The 26,086-nt window shown below is 39.3% G+C and overlaps 1 protein-coding gene across 3 annotated transcripts in view; it reads right to left on the reverse strand.

The window, feature by feature from the left end:
- Positions 1 to 26,086, reverse strand: part of IMPA1 (inositol monophosphatase 1) — a 450,995-nt gene that overhangs the window by 355,207 nt on the left and 69,702 nt on the right. For all 3 annotated transcript variants that reach the window (XM_044089366.1, XM_044089368.1, XM_044089367.1), the window contains exon 5: positions 16,259 to 16,304. In XM_044089366.1, the coding sequence (XP_043945301.1) occupies positions 16,259 to 16,304 (46 nt within the window). The remainder of the gene's footprint in view (positions 1 to 16,258; positions 16,305 to 26,086) is intronic.

Genomic DNA, 26,086 nt, shown 5'->3' on the forward strand with positions numbered 1-26,086 from the left:
ATATTTGTTCCCCTAGTGGGAGTGCAGACCAGCTGCTCCAGGGCATTGGAATTTACAAAGTCAAGAAATCTTTGGGCCTGCATGTCAGTGGTCATGTACGCCTCCCAATTAAAGGAGAGGTAGTTCAAATCAGCCATGAGTATGGTACTGGGCTAACTTCTATTTCTACAGAAAAAAAGGCTATTTCAACAACAGTAGAAACCTTAATATTCTAGCTAAAATAAAGAGGCCAAAAGGTCAGAAGTCCTGTGCACAAAACATACCTACCTATCTATCTAGCTGCCTAAAGCAAACAATCCTATCTAGAAAACACTACAAAAACTGGGTAAGAGAAGCAAAAATCTATCACCAAAAGCACTGCACAAGGTTATCATAAAGGATACACTGAGCAGAGCCAACATCAAGCTATTGACAGGAATGGTAACAAACTAGATCTGGAATTAAGATGAGGAGCAGGGAGTTGTAGGTAAGGTGGCAGAGCTTGGTGAGTTTGAAGTCCGAAGGAATTGTCAAATGTTAGATACCAGCGACAGATCAGAGTCAGATCCGAAGGCCCACAGGACCCACAGGCTGAAACCAGATGGAGCAGACAATCTGGATCTCATGATAAATACCCAAATACACTGGACATACCTTACTCTGAAAAGGTAATGTCAGAAGCAACCAATGAGTCTGGCTCCTTTTTTGACCAAACAGCACTATGCAAAGGCTGCAGGAGTGACTGGCATCTAGTCATAAATGCAAAAGCACAAAGCATTGTTAGAATATCATAGAAAGTAGGGACAACACTTCCAGACTGGCAAATTAAGGTGGTGGTCCCTAATTTCACAAGGGGCGATGGGTGGGTGTGTTACATTTATAAAGGGATCATGCGTCTTAGTCTCCTTGGTTAAACCTACACCATGTTGGCAATTCAAGCATCTGATTCACAAGGAGCAATATGGCTTCTAGCCTGGCATTGAAATAATGGATCCTCTTTTTGTTCTTGAGAAGATATTGTAGGGTCCGTGAGACTTTGTCAGTACTGTCTACATGTGTTCTGTGGGCCTGGCTATTACTGCATACTCTAGAAATTTGAATGGAAGGTGCTACTGTACAATTGTGGTGGTCTCAGGGCTGGTGCTTCATGAGAGAAGAAGAACAGTGCTGTTCATATTTTCATTGTCAAGTCAAATACATTTATGGTGTTTGCAGGACTCCAATCCAGATCATGATTTGCATACACAAGACATCAAGGTGCAGCTAAGGTCTGGAGAGTAACCAGTGATGTGAAGATTGCATCGCTGATTGCATATAACAATGTACCTTTAGCCTCAAGTGACTGAGATCTCCAACATGGAGTACAGTGGTTTGATGAGGACTGAGAAACGGTTACAATAAAAATTAGCACCTCCAAATCAAAAGTCATAGTTTTACTACTAGAAAATAGTGGACTGCTCCCGTGAGGGTGAAGGAGGAAACTGCATCAAGAAGACAGGTTTAAGCATCTGGGAGTCCTGTTAACAAGGTGTGGCAGAAGGATAGGGATATTTGCCAGCAGAAAGATGCAATGGTAGCAGTACTGCAGGTGGTGAAGCAAAAAATGAGTCACATGGCAAAGCTCTCATTTTATCTGTCAGTCTTTGCCCACTTTCTCACCTAAGGTAACAAGCTTTCGGTAATGACTGAAAGTATGGGAAATGTGACCACATGAAGGGAAAAATGAGGTTCCTTTGCAGTGTAACTGAACTCACTCTCCACATCAAATTGAGAAGATGACAATCTGGAAAGATCAAAACAGTAAAGCTACTACTCCTCCAGGTTGTAAGGCAGCAGCTGAGATGGTCTGCGCAACTTGCAACAATGTCCAGAAGGCACCCTCCATCAGAGGTACACAAGGCACAGCCCTCTAACAGAAGGCTCTGGAACAGACCCAGAGCATGCTGGAGGGATTATATGTCTCATTCTTCCTGACAGTGTCTTAGAATAAGTTATTGACTGTTGCTAGGGCTAGGGAAATCTAAATTCTCCTGCTAATGCTGTGGCATTCATCAAGACATACAGCGTAGAAAAATTAATGGATGCATCTTTTCCAGCTACAACCAAGGTTAAAGGTACAATAACAAGAGACATCACAAAAGACTACAAACCGACTACAAATATTACAGGAGCAATAATAATAGCAAATATTTACAACTAACTCAAGAATAACAAATCTTACTAGTACATTTACAGAAGGAGCAAAAATACTTGAAAAGAGAATGAGGGATGTTTTAAACAAATTTAGTATAAAACACAGAAGGCCAAAAGAAACAGACACAGAAAACTGTTCATAGGTTCAAATGTGTATACTAGCCACTGAGGCCTTTACAAGCCTAGCCATGCAAACCAAACATCCCCCATGAGTTACTGTGCTTTAAAGGATATTTTAAGGAGATATACATTAGCAAGAGCATGGTTTCATTACTCCCTCTGTCCATCAGAGAAACAGGTGCCAAATCAGGGGTGGATTTCTGGTTTCCCATCCAATACTCCTGGTTATGCTTGAAGAGGATAAGGGAAGCACTTTGTTTTGCAATATGTCCTATTTATATCATAAGCAAAATTTAAGTCCTTAGATCTAATACCTTCTGATGCTGTTCATTTTGCAGATATGCAAAGGGTCCATCAGAGTGGTGTCCAAGAATGTTTTGTATGCCAGGCATAGATCATCTCTCAACTGTCCATAGGAAACAGAGTACAGGTTTAGGGCTTTGAAACTATCTGTACCTGGCATTTTGTTTATGCCCTGTATTCTTTTTTGTGCTGAACCTCTGTGGATGTTTGCAGCACTCTCCCATACTTGTAAGTACAAGGTCCAATATGTTTGCACCTCTACTGAGAGTATGTACTATCTGGTCAAGTCCATGAATCTGTGCCTGCAAATTTGGGGTAATGTATGATTTCCAATCTCTGGAACATTATTTAAAGTCATCCACAAGGTATGGTATTAAGTTGAATGGTAAATGTCTCCAGCAGATCAAGTATGAACTATGGGTTACCCAAGTCGCGGATGGTGACCTACAACTTGCTAGGATATGGTATGGGACTTTGTTAATGGTAATTTGTACATGGAGAAACTCCAGTGCATCATCCTGTTTAACCAACTTCGAGGTATGCCTGTTATTTATGTAGATCGAGACACCCCCACCTTTGGTCCTTGCCTGTGCAGTTGCTGGTCTAAATGGGAGGAAGACATTGAAGCCTTGCACCCCTGGAACACTCTCTTTGGCTTTAAAATATGTGTTGTTAACAACAGAGAGAATCTGCATTCACCAAGGTGAGGACAGCTTGAAGGGAGTGGAGTTTCTTGTTCAGACTCCTGACACTGTGCAGTAATACCATTAGATTGCTTTGGTTAGATTTTGCTATGTTGGAAGGTTTGTCAGTTTGGCGTTGCCTAAAAAAAGGCTCAGTAGGGAAGACAATGTTTTCACCAATACCTGAAGGCCTAAAGAGGACAGATGCAGAAAGCCCTTGCCAAAACAACGTGGTCTGATGACCATATTTTTCCATGCTGACAAATATTGTATCCCCCTAAAATGATACCAAAAACTAAGACAGTTATTAAAGTAAATCATCTTTCATTCATATTGTGGCATTATCCTTGGTGAAGGTAGAATATTGCTCAATACCAGGCATAAATCAGACTGTGACACATACTCTGAGAGCTCCACAACATCTCTCTTCACATAGTCTTGGCAGACACATCTCAGGTCATTTACACCTATATGGACTATGACTGAATCATATTGGTATCTTTGATGACTTGAGTGTATGCGTAACTTGTCAGATCGTGGCTCCTGATAGGTAATTGACTGTTATTTTCTCCTTGTTCAGGCTAGTGAGAGGGGCATCAGTATGCCACACAATGGAGACCCCCAAAGACTAGAGTCCTGGGTAGTATGTTGGCATGCTTTATGGGATTAGCAGATGAGGACCTACTTAGTATGACTGTATGTATAGTGTAGAGTGTTGTTTCTGTGGAGTGCTTTTGGGTATGCTGAGGCAGATTTTTACAAGTGGGGAGTCTGGAAGATCTTTGGGATTTGGAATTTGGGAAGATTACATTTAACTGTCTCAGCATATGTTAGTATGCACCCCACACATAAACGATGTGCAATGGGTGAAATGTTTGTGTGTTTCTGACAACCTTGTTGTTATTAGGTGTGCCTCTATACATAAGTCATAATGTTGTGTGTACATCTGTCACATACTGTACCCGTTTTTTTAAAGATTAAATGGTTGTCAGTGAACATGAGACAATTGTTATATTGTCTCAAGATGCCCATATCCACCACACTGGCTGTGGAAAAACTGGGAATTTTTCTTCCATATTCATGGCAGTCTATCTTATTTTGTTTAAAAGTCATTTAAATATGTTTGCTAAAAGATTAAAATGACTCTTCATTCTTTCTTTGTCAAATTGTCTTAGAATAAAATATCTCTAAAATAAAACAAGTCATTTTGTAGATGTTTTATGTCGAATAGCACGGTGCTTGCAGTAAAAATATATTATATATACATTTTACACATTCATATATGTGAATATCTTGATACTGGAGTCACTGGTCTTCAAAACATTAACTACGATTTATGACACACATGTTTCTGCCTGCTTCTTACAACTTACCCGATTTAACATATGTTGTCATTAGATGGAACATACTGAAATCAGAGTCAGTCATATTAAGTCATCTTAGGCCTACCACATGCAGACCACTTGCATGGTTCTTAGCATACATTTGTAATTAATATATTACCAGGCAGTTATAGTCACTGTCTCATAGAAAGGGTGGCACATTACCTGACATGAAGGATACAAACTAGGTGCACCAAGTCACTGGGACAGCTAGACAGTTCCTAGCATGGCCTGGTTAGCTGCAAATATGATTACAAGGGTCTACTTCAGAAAGACGAAAAAGCAAACTCTCGAACGCTCACATGAGCGAATAATCAGAAACTCAAAATTGGTATTTTGGGATCGCAGTACAGAGAAGATATTTGCCCTTTCTTCACTGTAGTGCGATCTTGGAGTAGGAGTATATATTTAGCAGTGGGTGTGGGGGGCACAGCCCCCCACAATACCAATTTCGTGTTTTTGATTATTCGCTTATGTGAGTGCTCGACAGTTTGCGTTTTTGGTTTTATGACATAGACCCGAGTACAACAGCATACTGCTTAAGGGTTATAACTTCACTGGTTGTCGTGTATTTGTTAGTACTTGACACATACTGAAATATGGAAATGACACCTACTTATTGCATCGCAGATAAGATGATACTAATGGATGTGCACAGCCAGTGACAACAGTTACATAAATTGTCTGTATCTATTAGGCAATAGCTACGTAGGATTGGAATGTAGCACACACGCTATAACTTATTAGCTACCAACAGGAGTAAATATGTAGAAAAGGGATGAAAGATGAGACCTATCCTACTTCAGCTTGGCCAAACAGCCTACTGCATACATTTATGAGGCCACCTCAAGTGAACTAACAACTACGACTTAAAGCATATAAATATTGCATGTCATGTAAACCGAAGTTAGATCTGATGAAGCTCTGTTAAGGGTGACAGCTCTCATCTATTTAATATATCTTTTTCAATAAAGAAGTATTTCTTAATAAGCTGTAAGTACTTTATTACTTTGAAGACCAAACTGAGACTGGCTACAGTTTGTGGTTCTTTTTTCCCCGATTTTAAGGAGTCTCAGCCAGCAACTTTGATGTTAAAGAAGTACCAGATTTTATGTATCTATATAAATATATATATATATATGGTTCTACCTGACTTCGTCGACAGCGCAGAAGACCGACAGCGGAATTCGGAGCTCCAGAAGATCGAAAACGAAGAAGACCGACGCGAATCGCGAGTGGCAGAACATCGACAATGCAGAAGACCGACACGACGGATGACAACACCAACGCCGAGGATGCCGACATGGGGAAAGGCTGTGTGAGTATGCGGTAGTGACGGACGTTAGGGTGCGAGGCAGGTAAGTGTGGAGATTGACGGTCTGTGGGGATAGGGGTGGGTTAAGTGAGTTAGGGTTAGGGAGCGATAGGGGTGGGTTAAGTGAGTTAGGGTTAGGGAGCGATAGGGGTGGGTTAAGTGAGTTAGGGTTAGGAGCGATAGGGGTGGGTTAAGTGAGTTAGGGTTAGGGGCGATAGGGCGGTTAAGTGAGTTAGGGTTAGGAGCGGGTAGGTAAGTGTGCGATAGTGACGGACCTTAGGGTAAGGTTTAGTGTGGGCTTGTAAGGATTTTGGTGTGCTTGTGTTGTGTGTGTGGTTTGTGGAATGGGGATGTGTTTTGTTTTTAATAATTGTTATTGTGGTGTGTGCAGTGTATGGGGTTTCGTGTTTGTGTACCGTCGGTTATTTCGTTGTCGGTTATGTGTGGTTTCGTGTTTATGGACTGTCGAATATGTGGTGTCGGTGATGTGGTTGTCGGTGTTGTGTGGTTTCGCTGATGTCAGGTAGAACCATATATATATATGATAGATACATGTATATATATATATATATATATATAGATATATATATATATATATATATATATATAGATATATATATATATATATATATAGATAGATATATATATAGATAGATATATATATATATATATATAGATATATAGATATATATATATATATATATATATATATATACATATATATATATATATATATATAGATATATAGATACATACATACACACACACACACACACATAGGGGGAACTGAAAATAAATCCCCATTTGATCGACATCTGTTTAGTCAGAAAAATTTAGTCATCTATACAAACTGTCAACAGGTGTGCGAGACTGCACAATTCTCAGTGTTGGGAAATATGCCCTTTCTCTGACATTTTGAATCTTGCGGTAACTATATATAATAAGCAGGGGGGTGTGGTGGTGCAAGGTGCGTACACACACACACACACATATATATTTATATATATATATATATATATATATATATATATATATATATATATATTGTGTGTGTGTAAGTGAGTGTGTGTACACACATACTCGTACAGGATTTAGTTTTAATTTTTTTGGCTTGAAATACATTGAACAGTGTGGCTGTAACTAAAAAAAATACGTAAATGAGATTTTAGAACTGATGATGTTAGTAAAGTATATATACATACACATGCAAATCAATACTGGATATGATAAAGCCCCATTTACTACATCTGACATACGACAAAAAACAAATCAGTGGTGTCACTCTTTTGTCTCTTTTACAAATAATAAGAAGGCTTGGGGTTTCATTTAGAAGCTTTAATATACAGAAACACATCAGGATGGATAGCAGTATCTCTAAATATGAACAAACTAATTAACAAACATAGTTTACATATGTACATGTTCACATCTCAACCGCTAACTATAAAATGGCAGTCTGACTTGCACGTGCTCAGTATTTGGATAGCTTCTTAAAAGGTATATACACATGCATATGGCTCTACATCCTCCCTCTTATAAAGACTGCCCTTTATCTAAAACAATGTTACAGCTAGGCACACATTACTATATGCATTGGAAACAAAACACAATGTTCATGTCCAAGTTGCTTTATATCTACTGTAAAGTTTAGAGATTCAACCATCTCTCATAACATAATGGTTAGGACTATATTCAGCGACAAGGACAGTTTGCAGTGCACAACTTGGGCCTGGGATTTCTGGATTCATCACAGGAACAGGAATGTCCTCTGGAACTTCCTTTTGAATTAAAACACCGGGTAACTCACTCTGAGACACAGTCTTTCTCACAACCTATTTTCTGTGGTGTAGGCTCAGACACAAGTCTCAAATTATTCCGATTCCGCCTGAAGATTCCTCCTTTCAAGTCTACAATCTATGATCTCGGCTCTGGACCAATATTCTTCACGACACCAATACGATCATAACCTTTAGACGTCTGCATCCTTTACTACCTCTCCTTTTTGTAAATGATTAAGCGGTCTGCTGGTCATATAGTAGTAGAACTTCTGGGTTAGGCATTTCTTCAATAGATTAGCTTTTACTGATCTGTTGTTCTTGATGCATGGAACCAACAATTGATTACTGATTGGTACTGTGGTTCTGGTTTGTCTCAACAGAAACCTCTGAACAGGTGAACCAAGATGTTTATCACAAGGAACATTTCTGAGATTTAAGAAATTCAGGAAAACATCACTATTGTCTCACTTTGACTTCTGAAGTAACTGCTTTGCATTTTGCACTGCACATTCTGCTAAACCATTTGACTATGGGTACACAGGACTACTAGTGACATGAGTAAATTCCCATTCTTCAGCAAATCTTTTGAACTGTTGGCTTGTAAACTGTGTGCCACTGTCAGAAATAACTTCCTGTGGGGATTCACAAGTTGTAAAATGATGCTTCATCTTAGTAATGACAGTACTAGATGCTAGGTTGGGAAGTAGGTCAATCTCGAACCAACTAGAGTAAGAGTCTACTAACACCCATTCTAAAGACTTAAACCTTGCCTGTAATATAAACAGGACCTGCTGGAGAGATAGGTATGTATCCTAGAGATTATCCCATCTATGGAACAGGCTCCCCATCCATGTGAAGCAGTGTTCCTCCCTAACCCAATTCAAGTGCAATTTGGACAACTGAATAGGACACTGGAAATTCATCCTTGGTTTGGCACATATGTCTCTAATGGACACAGGTAACCTGTAAATGATTCATCTCCCATGCCCATGCTTACACTTATCAAAGGTATCGGAACTTGTCAGAGGTTTGGGATGCATGGCTAGGCTTAAAAAGGCCCTTGTGGTTGTTAGCCTAGTAAACAATTATGAACCTATGAATACCAAATAATGCTGACCATTCCACTCGAAGATATCAGTGGCTACTGTCAACCAAGGTAGTTCTGGAATCTGGTTAAGCTGAAGTGGTTCTTTCTGTTGATGTGACTTTGTAATATTACACATAGAACAAGATTAAAGTGATCTCTCAATGTCTTGTGCAGGGCAAAATACTAGTTCTCTTGCCCTTCTTTTCGCAGATTCAGTTCCTGGGTGGTCACAATGCAAAATAGTAATGTACTCAGGTTGCAAAGACTTTGGAACAATAACCTTTGGACCTTTCATAATGATGCATTTGTCAGCCAAAATCTCATCTTTGTATGGAAAATAAGGTTGCAGTTCTTGAGGTAAACTAGATTGCTTTGACAGCCATCCTTGACTGATAAAGTAGTTGAGCCTTTGCAAAACTGGATCTCTGGCTGTTTGATTCCTTAGCTCAAGACGTGGAAGAAAAATTACACACTTCCATGACTTCAAAATCATCAATCGAGTGAAAATCTGAATGTTCAGTCTGTTCAGTGGTATTTCTGGGTGATCTGGACAATGTATCAGCAAGATAAAGAAGCTTGCCTTTCTTTTAGACAAAACTGAAATTGTACTTTTGCAATCTTGGCATCATACGTTGCAGTCGTGCTTTTGCTGAGAGAACTGTGACTAATGGTTGATCTGTTTCAATCTGGATAGGTCTGTCATAAACATAATTATGGAACTTGGAACATGCAAACACAATTGCCAAAAGATCTTTTTCAATATGGGCATACTGCTGTTCAGCTTGGGTAAGGGTTCTCAATGCAGAGGCAACAGGTTGATCCTCTTGTAGAATTACTGCACCAAGACCAAATTTAAAAGCATCACAGAGTTGTGAACATCGTAGTATCTGAGCGTTGAAGGGCTAGCAATTCTCTGTTTCGGGACATCAAATGCTGTCTGGTGTTGCTCTAACCAAGACCAAGATACATTTTTACATTTCAGCTCTCTGAGTGGCGATGAAAGTTGGCTTAAGTCCTAAATCAACTTGCCTAGGTAGTTGACTATGCCAAGAAAACGTTGTAGGGCTTGAACATTTTCTGGGGCTGGCATCTGAAGAATGGCTATTTGCTTTGAAGGGTATGGTCGTAGGCCTGTATTCGTAAATAAGTGATCAACATCAGAAACATCTTGTAGCCTGAATTTGCATTTATGTGGATTGAGCTTAAGATTCGCTTGATGTGCCCTTTCTAGAATTTTTCTGGGAGTTCTGTCATGCTCTGTGTCATCATGACCTCCTACCAGTATTTCGTCTACTATGATAGCACAAGGATGCCCAGAAAAAAATTTGCTCCATTGCTCGTTGAAAGACTTCACTTTCAGAATTTATCCCAAAAGGCATTCTCAAAAATCTGTACCTGCCAAACGGAGCACTGAAAGTAGTAAGCAATGAGGATTTCTTGTTAAGCTGAATTTGCCAAAATGAACTCTTCGCATCCAAGACATAAAAAATAGTAGCATTTGGAATCAAAACTGTGACTTCTTTGACTGTGTGCAGTGGGTGATGCGGTCTTTTTAATGCTTTGTTCAAATCTCATGGGCCAATACATATTCTGATGTCATGAGCTTTTCTTATGAGCTACCACCATGGAAGATACCTATTCAGTTGGAGTGTCAACTGGACAAATCACACCTTGTCGTACCATTTTGTCTAACTCGGCCTGGACTCTGTCCTGCATGGCTACTGGAACTTTACATGCTGGCCTGACCACTGGACTGACCTCTGGGTCTCACTTCATGGAGTACACAACTGGAAGTTTGCCTAGTTTGTCTTGGAAAAGATCAGCATAGACAGAAAAAATGTACTGGGCAAAATTAGAGTAGTGGTCTTTCAGGCTAACATGGTGGACTTCCTTTTTAAATGACAGTAGTCCTATTTTCAAAGAGTCTCTAAGCACTAATAATGACTGGACATGCCTCTTGACCACATAAAATAATAAGTCAGAGCTGCTTTTGCTCTGCTGGAAGAAGCATGAAAATACAACTGAGCCTTCGGGTTTGAATTTCTTCACCTCCATAAGCAACAAGTTTTGCACACCTTGCTAAATCAAGCCTTTCACTTTTACACACTCCAGCAAATATTTCCGCAGACATAACATTGCACTTGGACCCTGTATCAACTTTGAGCTCTACAGGTTTGCCATTTATCCAAACAGTACGAAATACTTCATTCTTGGCCCTTAAATCTACTGCATTAACTGTTTCATGAAGCACTGACACACCATCAACAAAGACTGGGCGGCAACCCCACTCCATAGCTTTTTAATCAATCAACTTGTTTCTTAAAGTGTTCCCTTTTAATGAAAGAAGGTGGGCCTTTTGATTTACAAAATGTTTTGTAACGATTCCATTTATTGCATTTGTGGCATTGGTGACCAAAACCTAAATATTTCTCCCTTTTAGATTCATGATTTCCTCCACAATTACGACAGTTGGTAATGAAACTAGGTTGGGGCCCATGCTTTGAGTTTGCTGACTCACTTTTATACTTCACATAGACTGTGCAGTTTCTGGAATGTGCTAGACAGTTCTGGGGAGTCTTGCAGCCTTCCTTGGTAAACTCTGTGGCTGCCATATGCTTGGACCCGTTTCTTTTAACCACGTGCTGCATACTATCAACATGAGCTTTATCACTGTGCCTTCTATAGTTGCTCTTATTTGTATGTATATTTGTGTGCTTCCCTGTAAGCTCGTATATATGACAAATCTCAATGGCCTTATTCAGAGTTAAACCACTGCCATGAAGCAAAATCTTTCTTACAGTATCATCTCCTATGCCACACACAAGTCTGTCTTTTATTAACTCATTCCTTAAGTCACCAAATCTTCATGTTGTAGCTTTATTTCTCAGGTCAGTTATATATGCTGCAAACGTTTCACCTGGCTTTTGATCCTTTGTGTAAATTAAGTGCCTCTCCATTGTAACATTTGTTTGAGGGTTACACATTTCTCTAAATTTATGTTTTAAGCACTCAGGGCCCTATCTTGACTCAGCCTGTACAACAATATGACAGTTTTCCCTTCTCCAGCATAAATAGCAGGTGCATACACAAATGAGCACTCCCTTTCTATAGCTTCTGACCCAGGTAAATTAATTAGAATGCATGCCTTTGTATATAGGTGTGCTGGTGCAGAAAATACCAAAACCCAAAGAAAAAAGCACCACAGGAACCGTGGATACTTCCTTTTAATAAAATAAATAAATAAAATCATCCAAAATAGTTCATGTTAAGCGCTTTCATCAAAGTAACATGACTTCATCAGAACAACTAAAATTCCCATATTTCCAGTTTTAAAGGAAAGGGCCAATGAAATTAGATAGGGTTTATAGTACCTTTTCAAGGCATGTTTTAGTTTCCTGACACTGTTACATTATAACTGTTCCTGAATGTAATATATTTTTATAATAATGTATTAGTTTACATAGATAAAACCTTTTATTAGGCTCTCTCTCTCTCTCTCTCTCTCTATATATATATATATATATATATATATATATGTTGTGTCTTTCAGCTTTTTCCCAGTTAGGGGTCGCCACAGCGGAACTCCGGTCCGCTAATGATTGGTAGTTGATTTTTACGTGCAGAGTTACCAGCCCTGATGCACAACCTTCAATGAAGGTATGTCCATTCACGCATGTCTCCATGCAGAAGATGCTCTAGCTGAGAATCGAACCGGGCAGCGTCTTACTGTGAGGCGACAACGCTACCGCGGGTATATATATATATATATATATATATATATATATATATATATATATATTTTTTTTTTTTAAATGTAGGAGTTTTTTTAAATGTATGAGAATTTTATTAATTATATATACAATGCATACATATATTATGTTTAGAATTAATATTTGTTGCACATGGCACTTTAAATGTTTCAAAGGCTGACTAATTAGTTAATTGATTGGTTTATAGCTATTGGTGAGAGAGTATTTAAATGTGAAGCATATTTCTGATTAGTTGTTCTGATGAAGTCATGTTACTTGAAAGCGCTTAACATGAACTATTTTGGATGATTTTTATTTATTTATTTTATTAAAAGGAAGTATCCACAGTTCCTTTGGTGCTTTTTTTTCTTTGGATAAATGCCTTTGTACAATCATCTTTATCAGAAAATATAACTTTTATGACAATGTCTTACTCTTGCTCAAACACTCTCCAGTTCTCAGCAATATGACTGTCAAAACACAAGTGCGCTTGGCTTTCGAAATCTGTCTGCCATGCCCACAAAGTATACACAAATACACTGAAAATATGGCCCTTGTAATTATATCAGAACAAACAGTACTGTAAACTTATAACAACATCCAAATGCACAATAAACTCTTCAAAATGCTTTACTTTGCAAAATATGCTGTGTAATGGCCACACTCTACAAAATGTGCCTTGTAATGGCTGTACTATGCAAAATAACTTTGCTGTTACAGTGTACACACAAACACTTTTTGTTGTTCTTCTTCTTCTTTTGGCTTTTCCCGGTTAGGGGTTTTCACAGCGGAACTCCGGTCCGCTAATGATTGTCAGTAGATTTTTTACAGGTGCCGAGATGCCAGCTCGACGCCCAACCTTCAACAAAGGCACGCCCATTCTACGCATGTCTTTCGAACACCACTCTACACTTTTGAAAACTCGAATTGCTTTGCTTAATATGAAAATACATATGCTTTGTGAAATGCAGTAGTTTCCCCTTATTTTATTTATTTTATGCAATTTGAACTTTATTTCAAACATTTTTCGTAGTAATTCAAATAGTTTTATCAATATCATGCATATTGGTTTGTGCAAATATTGTTTAAAGTGTTCTGTATGCCCCTTTGCATATTATACGAAAGAAAATAGTATTGAGCAAGTTTTAATACCTGAAATTCATTTCTGACCCAATTTGCGAAGTTTGCATATAATGGGAACAATTCACTGCTGTACATTAGCTGTGCTGCTTGATTTTGCTTCTGGCTCACATTCTGGTCCACGTCCTTTTAGAAGTGCCGGTTCTTACTTCATGACCTTTTAGATATCCCACTTCTGACGCCATGTCGCTCATTCGTCTCTGTTACAAATAATAAGAAGGCTTGGGGTTTTGTTGAGATGGTTTAATATACAGAAATACGTCAGGGTGGATAGCAGCATCTCTAAATATGAACTAAACAGTGCTTACACATGTTCATGTTCACATCTCCACAGCTAACTATAAAATGGCAGTTTGACTTGCACATGCTCAGCATTTATACACTTGTGAAAGCCCCTGGATAGCTTCTTAAATGTATATATACATGCATATGGATCTACAAGTGGCATCATGGAAATTCATCTTTTCCCTAAATGTTAAAAGCAGTATAGTTACACGCAAGGTACAAGTTGTCTGTCCCTGCATGCATTAAAGTAGGTGAAACCAGCCACAGAAAATTATAATGTTCATACCCTTGATGATGTTGAGTACTGATTCAGTTCATGGGCTAGCCTAAATGACATTCTATGAATGCATCTTTACTGGCTGGCATGTTAATCATTTTCCAGACTAGCTTATTTCTTATATACTGATTTAAAAGCTACTGGAGTGCTTTTAATAATGTTAATTGCTGGTTTTGCAGAATACTTAATGGTGGTGGCCAGTGCATTGTTAAGCTACAGCTTATTGTTTTACAATTATCACACAACACGTAAAACTGATCTACAATGGTAAAAGTGATTTGCAACACGTGCTGGAAAACAAAAAAACATTATTTATTAGGCATAATACTGCCAACATAATAAAATGCAGCATTTGTTTTCTCTGTGTTTATATACTGCTACTCATTATATGTGACAAATATTTAATGAGTGCTGTCAGCTTGCATTTCTGTGGAAGTGAACCAAGGACACTGGGTTAGTAAAGGTGAAACAGATTTTATCTAGTTATCTTTTTAATGGTTATGATTTTACTTAAAATCAAAGTTAAACAATGGTGCCAAATTCAGGATTTAATGGCACTATGCCACTTTTTTTACACAGCTTTTAATTTAATCAATTAATCTTGCTACCAGAATATGTACTTTTCTGAAGAGTACAGCACTTTGAGAAAAGCAATACAAATGGCACCTTCCAGATTAGTAAAAGTGTCAGGCTCTATTTACTAGAGCAAATGAACACCACATACTCTATGTAGGTTCATGGAATACTACTCAACTGAGGAATACATGTAAAATCAACAGCTATATGCTGAAGGGCATCTGTATCTAAACCTAAAGACTTAGGAGCATATTTAAAAATGCCTAAAACCTAAATTGATGACGACATTAAACACTTGCTCTCATATTTCCTACTCAGAGTCTGTCATTGGACTTCAGAACAAGATAAGTAATATATGGGCTAATAGGGGATAGCGTGTTGATGATCACAGCGGTGGAGACAGCAGTCAAAAATACAAATTTGAGCTTATTCCAAACTAGTCTTTCTTGCAGTCTAGGACAGAAACCTAAAATGATAATTACAGAGTGGAAGTATTAAAAGCTATTAAGAAGCTATTAACCATTCTAAACATTTTAAAAGATCACATCAAAACTCTGAAGCAGGTAAAATTAGCATGTTAACATCTACGTGTTACTGTGTAGAACACTAAGAACACTTAGAAGGGCACATTCCCAGAAGAAGAAAGTATGGCAAACTCTAGTGGAGAAAACTAAATAAAGTGTAGAAGTACAGCAAACTGGATAAGACAGGGCTAGACTGACAAAATGAGAGTCATGGCTCACAGAGAGCTGTCACTGAAGTATCCCACTAATGGCTGAGTTACATTCAATGATTCAGAAAGGCCCAAATGAATAATTACAACCCTCCCTCACTAACTGCGCCAATACGCTAGCAACCTGACTACTCAAACATCAGGATGGGGCTTTGGGCCACCAAAGAATTTAAGATTATTAATAAAATTTACTTATTTTCTATCCAAGTTGAGTTCAGCATGTAGTAGTAGTCACAAAGAGCAGGTACAGCAAGACAGGCTTATGACCCAACTATTGTGCAACACTGAGTCATGTATGTGGCTATATACTGTAGGTCTGTTTCTGAATAACTCATTCCAGGTGGATAGGAACAACAGTGTGTGCTGCATCACCTTCAGAATGAACTGAGCTCTTGGAGATTTTTCAACTACTGACCCTTCCTAATATGTACAAGAATGCCTAGACGTCTCAATCAAGACACTGTTGACTCATTAACTGTAACACTAAACTGCATTAAGTAATAAGAAAAGTTGAAACTTAAAACTCAAACAGCAGTCTGCTGCTTCCTCTCCCAAACATCTTAATAAAAGTACAATCCTAAAACACCAAGTGATTCAATCTCAGTTTTAATATTGCAAGTTAATAAAATGACACAAGTAATACTGAAATTTAATTTACCTCTTTGTTGACAGTGAAGCCTATTGACACAGCAACAAATGGAAACCTTAAAGACACAAGAATAATTATTTTGACGTTTATGCTATAATTTTTTGTACTAGTTCAGGTACAGAAACATTCCCATTCATCAAAGTGAAACAACTGCCATAAAGAGTCAACACTGCAGCCCATCTGAGCCACCTTTCCAATGAACATGTTAAATATGGCTATTTTCTTTCAGCTCACTGCATACATACAGTTATGTGAGGTATTCATCACAATAGTAACTCTTCAAAATATTGCTTGGCATGTACCACTTTAGGACTTTCTTTTACTCACAACAATCATTTTGCAGATTATTTTCAAAACGTGCATTCCCTTGTTTGAGAAGTCACCCTATCTAATGTCCAAAACTTCCTTCATACATGAATTAGTACCAAACAAGTGAATACTCATGCCCCATACTTTGGTACCAAAACGGTGCATGCCCATGCTTCATAATTCATTACCAAAGTAGTAACACTCATGCAGCAAGCATTACTACCAGCGAAGTGAATATCCATGCAACATACATTGGTACCAAAGCAGTACACACCCATGCTTCATACTTCCATTACCAAAGTAGTACCACTCATGCTCCATATATTACTACTAGAGAAGTGAATACTACATACATTGGTACCAAAGCAGTATCCAACCATGCTTCATACTTCATTACCAAAGTAGTAGCACTCATGCTCCATACATTACTACTAGAGAACTGAATATCCATGCTACATACAATGGTCCCAAAGTAGTACACAGCCATGCTACATACTTCATTAACAAAGCCGTAACACTCATTCTCCAAATGTTGCTACTAGAAAAAGTGAATATCTGTGATACATGCATTGGTAGTAAAGAAGTGCACACCCATGCTCCTCCACATATTGTTATCAAACAACGGAAAACTTATGCGCCATACATCAGTACCAAAGAAGTGAGTATATACGCTCTTCACAGTTCATCTACCTTGTGAGTTAAACATCATAGGAAAATGCTCCCCCTACAAGACACACTTAAAAAAATTCTCACAAATGGTGAAGAAGAGGAATAGGAGGGAATAATATTCAGAAGTTCAAAATTTTAAAGTCAAGTCCAAACCAATCATGGAGGGAAATGGCTATAGACTGTAGGGCCTTCTGCAAGAATCTGTCAGAATGTTCTTTTATGGTATATCACACAACTTAAGAAAACTCACAGCATCCATCATTTCTGTTTGTTAATCAGCCAACATATCAATGAATTGATTATCTTTTCAGGTACATGAACTAGACCATCTGGTAAATGTTCAACTATGCCCATTATGAAAATTTCAGTACAATAGTAATATTAATTGCACTATACAGATTACAGTTCATAGGTTCACAGGCAAGTACTAGGACAGATGCCTTTGCAGGCCATTTTAAGCCTAGCCACTTTCCCTTTTTGTGCTTGAAATAATCTATCCCATTTGATTATGGATTAGCTTTACCCATCCCATGGTAGATAATTATATATTACTCCCAATAAGAATAACTGGGTTCATACTATAGATAATTTGAGAGGAACCATGCATGGCAGAAAGCATTTAGGAATTGCCTCTGTCCATTAGTAGCACAGGGGGCAACTCTGGGGTAACTTTTTTGTTTCTTATCCATACATCTAAGTTGTACTTGAAAATGGACATGGATGAACTTTGTTTTATGTGGAAGGGGAGTCTGTTCCTCAGCAGCAATATCCAATGTGAAATATACCTGTCCCTCCAAACCATTCTGTAGATATTGTAGAAAAGGTTTAGATCCTTAGACTGAGTATTTCTGATGCCATTTCATTTGCTGATGTGCAGTAAATCCACCAGTAATGGGTCGAAGGATGCTTTGTATTCCAGGCACAGCTCACCTCTTAACAGTCTGTAGGATACAGAGTACAGTGACAGGGCTCTGAGTCAGTCCATGTAAGGCATGTTGTTTAGGCCTTGTTTCCTTTCAGTAAGGTATCTTCATGGGTGTTCTAGTTGTTGCAAGTGTCTGAATAGATACATGCCAAAGGGGGACATTATATTCAATGACTGGTCTAATGATGGCTGAGTAAAGGGGGACAATGACATCTCTAAATCTAGACACAATCCCTTTGTTTATAAGCTGTGCAGTACAAAAGGACTTTTTACAATGATATACACGTTGGTCAAAAGTTAGGGTCACTGTCCACACAAGTTTGCAAATCTTGAACACCTGGGTCAACCCGTAGGGGAGTACTGTCAATGTAGTTATTCCCTGGGGTAGATAACTTCACAAAGGATACAATAATGTATTTTTAGCATGTAGTTTCAGACAATGATTTTGACACCGGTTATTTATTTGAAACAAACCTTCCTACAGGATGACTAAGTTATTTGAGGATTCAATGACTGCTCCTAGCTTACAGTCATCTGCAAACTTAGTCAGCCAGAGCCATTTGGTACAAGCGCTTACCTCAGAAAAGTGGATGCCGAACAGGCCCTGGTGGACTCCACTGGTTTGTCTTTTTGTGGAGCTAATGATCCCTAATCTGATTATCTCTGTCCTATCTGTGAGCCAGTTGGCAATCTGGTGTGTGACATGGGTTTGTTCTCAGTTTATTTAGCTTTTCTATTATTCCTGAGTGGGGAACTGTATGAAAAGCTTTGGCCAGGATGAGGTATGCAGTGTGTACTGTTTTGGCTTCATCCATTGCTTCGGTGTCCTTTTCAAAAAAATCCACCAGGTTGGGTAAGCATGATCTGCCCTTGATGAATCCAAACTGATATGGGTCCAGTGTTTGGAGGCTCCTTATGTCCTGATTAATTAATTCCATGATAAGATTTTCCATGGCTTTGCATCTGAGGCTGGTCAGACTGGGTTTGTGGAAGGTCCTCCTTTATGCAGGGGGATGACTATAACTATTCTCCATTCACTTGGTACAAAACCTGTACAGAGGCTGAGATTTAACAGTGTTCTTAGGAGTGAGTGTGGTTAAATTGTGCTTCATACTATTTAAGATACATCCAGGGATAATGTCAGGCCCCAATTATGCAGTAATTTTAGCTTTTGATAGCATTTTTAGGACTTGGTCTTGCATGACAGCTGGAGGTGGGCCAGTTTCGGCTACATCTTGAGGGGCAGATGGAGGGGAAAGACGGGTAAAGTTAGACCTAAACTTATCAGCCAATAGGTTTGCTATATCTTCAGCCTCAGTGTAGGTCTCAACATTCACAATCAGCTCAGCGCATAGCTGTATTATGCTTTTATGATTATGAATAAACCTAAAAAATGCCTTGTGATTGTCTTTGGCTTGGGTAGCTATTTTAGCCTCAGACTTGGCTGTGATGGATTTTGTTAAGCTCCAGAGTTGTTTATTTATTGTGGTAAGAAGGGACTGAAGATTCTGTGAATTACTCTTCTTAAATTTGGTCAAAATTATTTTCCTTTTATTATAAAGCTTGTTGGTATTTTGGTTCTATCACGTGGGTTTGTTTCTGGGGTCTGCCCTGCACTTGTTCTTACAGGGTACAGCTGCATCCATTTTTACATGCTGGTACAGTGGGGTGGTGTACATTTATGCATATTCAGTAGAGTTAATTTAGTTTAGTGGGGATCTGAAGCTTGCCAATGTATCACTTAAAAATAGGCAGTTTGTCTTACAGAAATTGGGTAGAAGGAATCTTAAGTTTCAGTTTTATTTCAAAGGAGACTGCTTTATGCTCATATCAAATAAGTGATGAAGATATGCAAGACTTGCATCCCCTGCCCATCTTCACCACTTGCTGATCAGACCTAACAAGTGATGAAGATAAGCAAGGAATGGTGCAAGATGCTCCCATATTAGTAAGGACAAGATCCACGGTTTACTCCAACCACTGGGTACTCTGACCAATTGTTTCTGAGCATTTATACCGACAAAGTCCAGGAATCTCTGTGCTTGTGCATCAGTGGTGGTGTAGGTTTCCCAGTCTATAGAAGAAAATGGATAATTTAGATCAGCTAGGAAAATGGGATTGGGTTTAATATTGATTGATTCTAATTTTTATAGACAGGCATTGTGGCTTTCTTTTGTCACAGAAGGAGTTCTATAGCTAGCTAATATATGGTATGGGACCTTTTTGATGGTTATTTGGACATGACGCTCAAATGCAGCCTTTCTCAAAGTGGGGTCTGGGCCATGAATATTCTTACTAAATAAATATCCCTGCCTCTTCAAGCTAAGAATGAAAATGATGCAACAAACAAATTTCAGCATGGCTAAGCAGTAATGGTTCAGTTTACTGTGTTAACACTTCCGTTAACACAATAATGGCACTGTTACTGCTTAGCTGTGGTTTTTGCAGCACTTTCACAGCTCTTCCAGCTAATCTCCTGACTGTATGTGATTTCCCGCACTATGGGCAGCCGTTGTTGCGCTTGCGCCAAGTAAGAAGTTGTTGATTGTATATGAATGAGCCAGAACCCAGACTGCACTCTCAAAGGTAAAAGGTAATTGGGAAGTGTTACTGTTTTGGCAGGTGAGCTAAGGGAAATGGAATTAATGTGTAAAACTAAGGTTATTTTGAGCAACTCGTATTTACATTATCAAAATGCTGTAGACAGAGGGCACTGTCTTTAAATTTCTTCATGTAACATGCTGACTAAACTGCAGGTGGTTTTCTGTCCAGTGTTTTGTTTTTATTCTCTTGTGAATGTCATTAAAATGGGAATGAAGTGGTGTTTCTTCCTTCAGTCAGAGACACAGCAGTGATTATTGTGGAATGCATGGATGTGAGACCCTGTTGGCAGTGAGAAAATGACAGTTATCTGCATACATCTCAACTGTACAGATTTTTGCCTCATATTTTTGGTCCATTTTTCATAAAATTGTGGTTTTCTGGCAAATTACTAGAAAATAATGAGACATCTGAGTTTCATTCACACCCTTAAGAAAATTCATGATAATTCAAAACCTGTTATTCTATCAACTTTCAAAGTTTGCAAGAGCAATATTTACAAATTGTCCCTATTCTTTGGCTTTTGTTCCACTTTTACTTATGGCTTTGTCCAGACGTCTTGCTTAGGAGGATGAGGTATGGCAGTGTGTTCGTTTTTAAGAAACACTGTTACAAAAGAGAGAAGCAACCAGTGTGATGCATTTAGCTTGCTCATCCTGTTACTGCCCAAGTGGGAGAGCCTGAAGTGTGAGCCACTGTCTTCCTACTGCATTACGTACCAGTAGTAGACAAAAACACAGTGAAATGTACTTTTATTTGCAACCTTGCATTGTCACACTAGTTAGGGTTTGTGCTTCCAAATCCGTGGATGCCTAATAATACTGCAGCAAAAGGTGGCGATGGTTGGTGACAAGTGCGGTTAAAGGCGAAGTAATTTGCAGAAGAATTGGTGTTTTCCATGACTGTACTGGATCGCGTAGGCATATCGCTCAACTTCCCCTGTATCTCTATTTTAATTGAAACATTTAAAACAAAAATCGTCACTGAGAATTAAATTTAATGCCTGACATTAGAGTTTCATACTTATTCTACACAAAAGTGAATGAAAACAATATTCAAAAACTGCTCTTTATTTTAGACCTTTGTTCCTCTTGTTATGTTTGGTTTTGCTCCCAATTCTTAAGCAGATAAGCTGAGAGCTTTCTTGATAAGCTGTTTGAGGTGCCAGCCGGAGTATGTCCTTTGTCCATGGAATCAGTCTGTTGTATTTACTTAGTTGCAGTTTGTCAGAATGGTTACAGCTCTGGGGTTAACAGCGGTTGTCCATGAAATACTTAGATATGTGATGCTGCTAGTTGCCATACATTGCATATTATTATATATTATACGAATTACAATATATTTGTCAAATGGCTACTAAAATCTTGTTTATGGGTAACCTCAATCACTTATTATTTTTGTGCAGCATTGGCCTGCTTCCATCATTGGATTACTTAATAAGACAGTACTAGGTGTTTCTTTTCTAAAGTCACATGTCTCTCAAACTATTTTGGCGAGATATAAAACAGGAATTTTTCTAACTTAAAAAATACATACGGTAGTAGTTTAACCATCACTAGAACATAATGTGAGATGTAGGTTTTGCATGTGTTTTTCTTCAGTACGTTTTCTGCGTGGAAGATTTTCAATTTATATATCTAGTTAACCACTGTATATTAATAACATCAGATAATGGTAGTAGAAGCAGTGAACTTAAACTTGTCCTAAGTCAAAAAAATAACAAAAAAATATAATTTGAAATATTATACAGAATTACTAAGTATTAAAAAGTAATCCAAGCAGGGTAAACAGTCTATTTCCAGTTGAAAATCCTTTATTAAGCACACATATAAGCGATCCAAGTAAAACAAAAATAACAGAATAGAAGTTTCATCACAAACTTTCTAACTATATATATACTTTTTATCAGGTATGGGAGTGGTTAATTGTGCTGTAAAACACAGTGTACTGGTATACATGTTAACAAATTCACTGCCTCGTGTACACCGACAACCCTCTCCTCTTACCTCCCAACACTCAGACTTGCGAGAGATGCACTTGTATATCCAAACTGGAAGTCACGCACTCTCCAGCCAAGACCAGAATAGGTGGACAAGAGGACAAGGTCATCACTTGCACAACACCACATGGAACACATAGCCCTCCAGAACACACACCAGCACTGCCTTCACATAAAAACACAAACCACACACCCACCTTTGCGGAGGCTCTCAATAAAAAGCAACCCAAACAGCAGAGACCTCCAAGGCAGAAACGTACTCGACCACCACAACACAACACTAATCACGAGATACATAACTCTTCTAGTGTGCCACTCAACCAAAGCCCCTAAGGCAAAACAGCATGCCCAACACACTAGTCATAGGTGACTCGATAGTGAGGCACACTGATGTCTCACTCACTAGGTTGAATAAGGAGAAAGTAACAGTCAGCTGCCTGTCAGGTGCCAGGATCTGCCACATAATGCAATCACTCAGGTCCCTCAACAACAGGTACAAATATGACTGTCATTGTACATGTTGGTGTGAATGACCTGAGACATACCTCCCTGGACTACATGAAAAGAGACATGGAGGAGCTCTCGGATTATGTAGCCCAGGTGGGTATGACCCTAGCCCTGAGCAGCATCCTACCATCACCCAGAATGATATCATAGTACAAGCAGAAAATGATTAACTTCAACAATTGGCTAAGTTTCTGGTGTCATTCTAAGGGGATCCAGTATCTGCCTGCCTGGGATGACTTGATTGACAGACCTTGATGCTTTGACTGAAATGGCCTGCATCTGTCACCCCTGAGCTTCCAGATACTGGCCAAGGCTCTTGCCACCCCTATAGTGCCTTTTTAGATGGTGTTCCAAAGACCAAATTACCACCACAACAGCTACAAACAAATACAATCTGAGGGTCATGCTGCTCAATGCTAGAAGTCTAAATCTCAAAATGCACTTGCTCGAAGCACTCCTTAAAATCTAGAACATCGACATTTGTGCTATAACAGAGACCTGGTTCAAAGCACCAGAAAGCACCTCTGCACTACCAGGCTATAACTCATTCAACACCTTAAGGCCCCAGAACATGGACCAAAGCTCCAAAGGCAGTGGTGTTTCCATATTCATAAAGGATTCGTACACCTCTAGACTGGTAGCCCAACAAAATGCCTCAAAAAAACTTCAGGTGCAGCTAACATTTGGTAAGACAGTGATTCAGGTCGTAGCCTGCTATAGGTCCCCAACCATGTCCCAAAACTCACATTCCACATTCCTAAGCACCCTGGAGAATATTAGGGTCTAACCTAGCACTCTCATACTGGGCAACTTCAAATACCCCTCTATTAACTGGAAAAACTACTCATGTACAAATACACTTGCCCGTTTCCTGGAAATCATTAATTCCAATGCCCTGGACCAGCTTGTTCTTACCCCCATTAGAGGTAGCAACATTCTTGACCTGGTCATTACTAACATGGACGACCATTGCTCTACACCAATAGTCAACTCCTCCCTGGTTAGATCCGACCACAAACTAATCACCTTGGAAATCCACCCCCCCCCCTGCAAAAGTAACAACCATGAAAAACTTCTCCAAAGCTAACTTTGGGTACCTAAAAATGGAGGTGGCTAACTTCATGGCACCCATGCAAATGGAGAATAGTTGCATGACTGCCGAACCATATACCAGTGCACTGTACGAACACGTACACAAATGCATGGATCTCGCCATACCCAATAGAACCAAGACACTCTCCTCCAAAAAAAGGAAGCCAATCTGGTGGTCCCCTGCATAAACATACTCTACAACAGAAGGAGGAAACTGATGCAGAATAAGGTGAAGTCCTAAGACTGGAAAAACTTCCTTATCAGCCTCAACAAAAAGTTGAGATCCCTCATCAAATCCTCTAAAGCTAGCTATGAAAACAGAATTGCAGCAGATAATAAAGACTACCACATGACCTTCTATAGTTATGTAAAGAATCTTCACGGCAATACCCAGATTTGCTCCGAGTTACTGCACACTGGTACTTCCTATACCGAGCCAAGAGATAGACTGCCAGGCGACCAGTACTACTGCTGCACAGGTTAAAACAGCACTATCCAAGGACAAGAATACAGCTTCTACGGGACCTGACAATATCCCTGGCTGTGTTCTACATGAACTACAGAGTGAACTGGCACCTCACCTACCTGTGTGCCCTGTTCAATCACAGCCTCACCTCAGGCTTTGTCCCCACTGAATGGCACACTGCTACAGTTATCCCTCTCCACAAAGTGGAGGAGAGACTACAGACCCTGGGAACTATCTCCCCATTAGCTTGACGAGTCTGATATGCAAAGCTATGGAACGCATCATCATGGACCTACTAAACATGGATATAGGGAATCTCCAAACTCTGGATCCCACATAGTTTTGTTTTGTGAAGGGCAGATCATGCCTGCTCAACTTGGTCGACTTCGTTGAGTCAGTCACCAGAAGTGTGGATGAAGGCAAGGTGGTTCATACAGCCTACCTTGATCTGGCCACGGCCTTTGATAGCACTCTCCACTCAGGAATCACAGAAAAACTCACTAAGCTAGGCATCAACCCCTATATCACTAGGTGGGTTGCAAACTGGCTCACAGATAGAACTCACAGTGTGAAAGTAGCTGACTCCAAGTCAAACTGCCGACCAGTCACGAGTGCAGTCCAGCAGGGTCCGGTCCTTGGTCCTCTCCTGTTTGGTATCTACTTCTCTAAAGTCCAGGCCAAAATGAAGGGACTCCGGCTGACAAAGTTCGCAGAAGATTGCAAGTTGGGAGCTATTATTAACTCCACAAGTGATGCTGACAACCTATAGAAAGGCCTCACTGAGACCAATGACTGGTGTCAGAACCATGGCCTTAAGCAGAATGCCAAAAAACATGAGTCATCATCCCCTTTGGGAAAAACCCAGTTCCCATGAATTACCACACTGATGGTAGTCCACTGAACACAGAAGGCGTAATAAGAGATCTGGGAACACAGGTTGACAGCAACCTCTCTTTTGACTGCCACATTGCTACTATGGTCAGAAACTCCTTCTATGTGGCACATCTCATTACTAAGGGTTTTGCATCCAGGAAAAAAGAGGTCATTGTCTCCCTCTAGTATTCCCTCATTAAGCTAATCATAGAGTACAATGCCTCATTTGGCATGTACCTCACTAGACAGCTGCAACAACTGGAGAGGCCGCAAAAGTACCTCACAAAGAGGATCCTAGGCCTTAAACACTTGTCCTATAGGGACAGACTAAAAAAAAACTCCAACTATTCTCTGTCTCATATTGCCTACTTAGAGGTGATCTCTGCTTGACGTAAA

The sequence above is a fragment of the Protopterus annectens genome, chromosome 12.part0 (genome assembly GCF_019279795.1).
Source record: "Protopterus annectens isolate FY-2018-M chromosome 12.part0, PAN1.0, whole genome shotgun sequence".
Lineage (NCBI taxonomy): Eukaryota > Metazoa > Chordata > Ceratodontiformes > Protopteridae > Protopterus > Protopterus annectens.